Genomic DNA, 3,070 nt, shown 5'->3' on the forward strand with positions numbered 1-3,070 from the left:
TGCTGCAGGTCTCCAGCATTTTATTCATACAAGGACTTAAAAGAACACACAGCACCCGCTGACAGCGGTGGGGGGTGTTGTGGAGGAAGGACACACAGGCTTGGCCACTGCCCTGACCAGTGACCACCCAGGGCTGCCCCTCCACAGGTGGCCGCAGGGGGTCTGAGCGCCGTCCCCAGGCTGTATATGTGCAGCAGGAGCGCTGCTGTCCTGACGCCTGGCATTGCTGTGCCAGAGTCCCCAGCCCACCCCAGCACTGGCAGAGTTATTATGGGGTGGACATGCCTGTGTCTGGGGGTCCTGAACCCAAGACGTCTAAAGTCAGGCTCCAGAGAACAGAAGCCACGGGGACCTGACCAGTGACCGGGACCTCCATCCACTGTGGGACGGTGATGAAAAGCAAAGCAGCACTAAGCGTCCCCCTCAGGGTCAGCGCGGTCAGGACGCTGCCCCCAGACCCCGAGTCCTCCTCTCCCTGCAGGACCCCTTCCCAACACACCACCCCCGAAGGGCCGCCTGGCAGCTGGAGTACAGGACGGAGGACCCTCCAGGCCTGGGGCATGGTCCTGATGGCCTCAGTGATACAGGAGGTTGCCAGGGGTCCAAGGAGGGCCCCATGTCCCTCCAAAGCTACTTGGGAGGAGTGAACAGCTCTCAGTGAATGAGGACAGGAATTGTCAGTAAATGTATGCACGTTTGGAAAAGCCCTTAACTATCCAAGTCCCCTGTCCCCTGTAGCTGGCTGGGTCGGGAAGGGACTTAGGCATTCCTGTCTGCAGTGCTGGGTCTCCCCAGACACCAGCAGCCCTGTGAGCAGGTGACAGCCGAGGGTCCCTGTGAGCCCTTGCCTGTGTCACCCTGAACAGGGAGGCCCTGGTTCCTGAGCTGGGTGAAGGCGGGAGCAGGCGGGTCCAGGCTGCTCCTCGGCCCTCGGGGTCCTCATGCAGCCAGGGACCCCAGCAAGGCCTGCCCCATGAGCCCCGTGTGTAAGCGGGCAGCCCACATCTGCAGAGGCCACGCTTGGCCCAGCTCCCGCTCCTCCAGCAGAAGCCCAGGTGGGTCAGTGGCCTCTCCTCTGAGCGTGGAGAGCCCCTGGCTGCAGGTCTGTGGGAGGACAGAGTCCTCACAGGCTCCCCAGCCATGGTGCCTTCTCAGCCCACCCTGCAGACCCGGGGCCCCTCAACGGCACGGGGAGGTGGGGGCTGAGCTCTGCAGCTTCGCTAAGGGGAGGGTATCATGCATCTCAGAGGCTCCCCTAGATGGTAGTCACTCAGACGGCCCTTGGGGGGCTTCTCAGGGGGCTGAAGGGTGGGTCAGGCCTGGCTGATGGGCTTGGGTGGGAGTCCCAGTGGGAGGCGGCAGGGAGGAAGGCACAGGCTGGCCACGGCTCCAGCGGGTCGCTTTGAGGCCTCCTCCGCAGGCCTCGAGGGGCTGCTTCTGCAGCGATGCAGGGAGCTGGGGGGAGGGCTAGGCAGCTGGGGGTGCCCCTGAGGTCCCTGAAATACATGGCTTGTGGGGACACAGGCGCCCAGCTGACCTGAGGACCTCATACAAAATTGAAAGGCAGAGAAGCAGGTGAGGCCAGGCCGGGGGCCAGAACCTGTGTGCCACCCCTGCTCAGAGCCACCGGCCCTCCCTGTCCCACCCCAGGCCTCTCGAGGCCGAGGGGAATTAAATATTGTCTGTTTTGTATTTTTGGCAAAGTCAGTCCTTGGCCTCTATCCCTGGGGCCTTGGGGCAGTTACCGCCACCGGGGCCTGGCGACTGTGAGGGCCAGAGCAAGAAGGAGGGGCAGGAGGAAGCTAGGGGACTGGGGGCAGCTGGCAGCTGAGGTCTTCTGCCCTTCCTGCTCTGATAGGCCTGGGAGGGCATGGGTCAGGGGTGTCCGGGAGCTGGAGCTCTTCTTGCTGTTCTTCCGGCCGCAGAGGTCATCCGGACAGCCATCGCCGCTGCCCGAGCCGCTGCCATCGTCACCTGGGAAAGAGTGGAGGCTCTAGCAGTCTGGTCCCCACAAGAGACCCCAGTGAGGGCACCACGTGCCAGGTGACCCCGACATCCTTTGGGTGTGTTAGCCCAAGGCCAGCTGCATTCTGTCTGCAGCACCCGATCCTCACAACCCATGAGGCTGGGAGATGGCTCACTCCCTGGGGCAACCACCCTTTGTCCCTGGACCTAAAGCCAGACAGACATCCTGGCCAGGCCCCCATGGCACCGCAGAGGCACGGGGCTCGGTGACTGTGCCTGGACAACACAGTGTCCTCAGAGTCGCTGCGGTGATGCTGGAGCTGAGGGCTCCTAACGTGGGGGAACCTGGAGGGCAGTCACGCCCCTTCAGCACCCCACCACCCCCGGCCCCGGCCCCGGCCCCGGCCCGCCCTGGCCACGCCCTCGCTGGCGTCCTGGAAGTCCAACCTGGAGGGCAGTCACGCCCCTTCAGCACTCCTCCTCCCCTGCCCCGGCCACGCCCACTTGGCCACGCCCTCGCTAGCATCCTGGAAGTCCAACCTGGAGGGCAGTCACGCCCCTTCAGCACTCCTCCTCCCCTGCCCCGCCCCGGCCACGCCCACTTTGCCACGCCCTCGCTGGCATCCTGGAAGTCCAACCTGGAGGGCAGTCACACCCCTTCAGCACTCCTCCTCCCCTGCCCTGCCCCGGCCACGCCCACTTGACCACGCCCTCGCTGGCATCCTGGAAGTCCAACCCGGAGGGCAGTTACGCCCCTTCAGCACTCCTCCTCCCCTGCCCCGCCCCGGCCACGCCCACTTGGCCACGCCCTCGCTGGCACCCTGGAAGTCCAACCTGGAGGGCAGTCACGCCCCTTCAGCACTCCTCCTCCGCTGCCCCGCCCCGGCCACGCCCACTTGGCCACGCCCTCGCTGGCATCCTGGAAGTCCAACCTGGAGGGCAGTTACGCCCCTTCAGCACTCCTCCTCCCCTGCCCCGGCCACGCCCACTTTGCCACGCCCTCGCTGGCATCCTGGAAGTCCAACCTGGAGGGCAGTCACGCTCCTTCAGCACTCCTCCTCCCCTGCCCCGCCCCGGCCACGCCCACTTGGCCACGCCCTCACTG

The 3,070-nt window shown here is 65.4% G+C and overlaps 1 protein-coding gene across 2 annotated transcripts in view; it reads right to left on the reverse strand.

Moving 5' to 3' along the window:
* GPC1 (glypican 1) overlaps nucleotides 1-3,070 on the reverse strand; it is a 34,192-nt gene continuing 31,122 nt past the window's right edge. For both annotated transcript variants that reach the window (XM_017510763.2, XM_037732182.1), the window contains exon 9: nucleotides 1-1,974. In XM_017510763.2, the coding sequence (XP_017366252.1) occupies nucleotides 1,742-1,974 (233 nt within the window). In that variant the 3' untranslated portion in view covers nucleotides 1-1,741. The remainder of the gene's footprint in view (nucleotides 1,975-3,070) is intronic.

This window comes from Cebus imitator, unplaced genomic scaffold (genome assembly GCF_001604975.1).
Source record: "Cebus imitator isolate Cc_AM_T3 unplaced genomic scaffold, Cebus_imitator-1.0 Scaffold443, whole genome shotgun sequence".
Classification (NCBI taxonomy): domain Eukaryota; kingdom Metazoa; phylum Chordata; class Mammalia; order Primates; family Cebidae; genus Cebus; species Cebus imitator.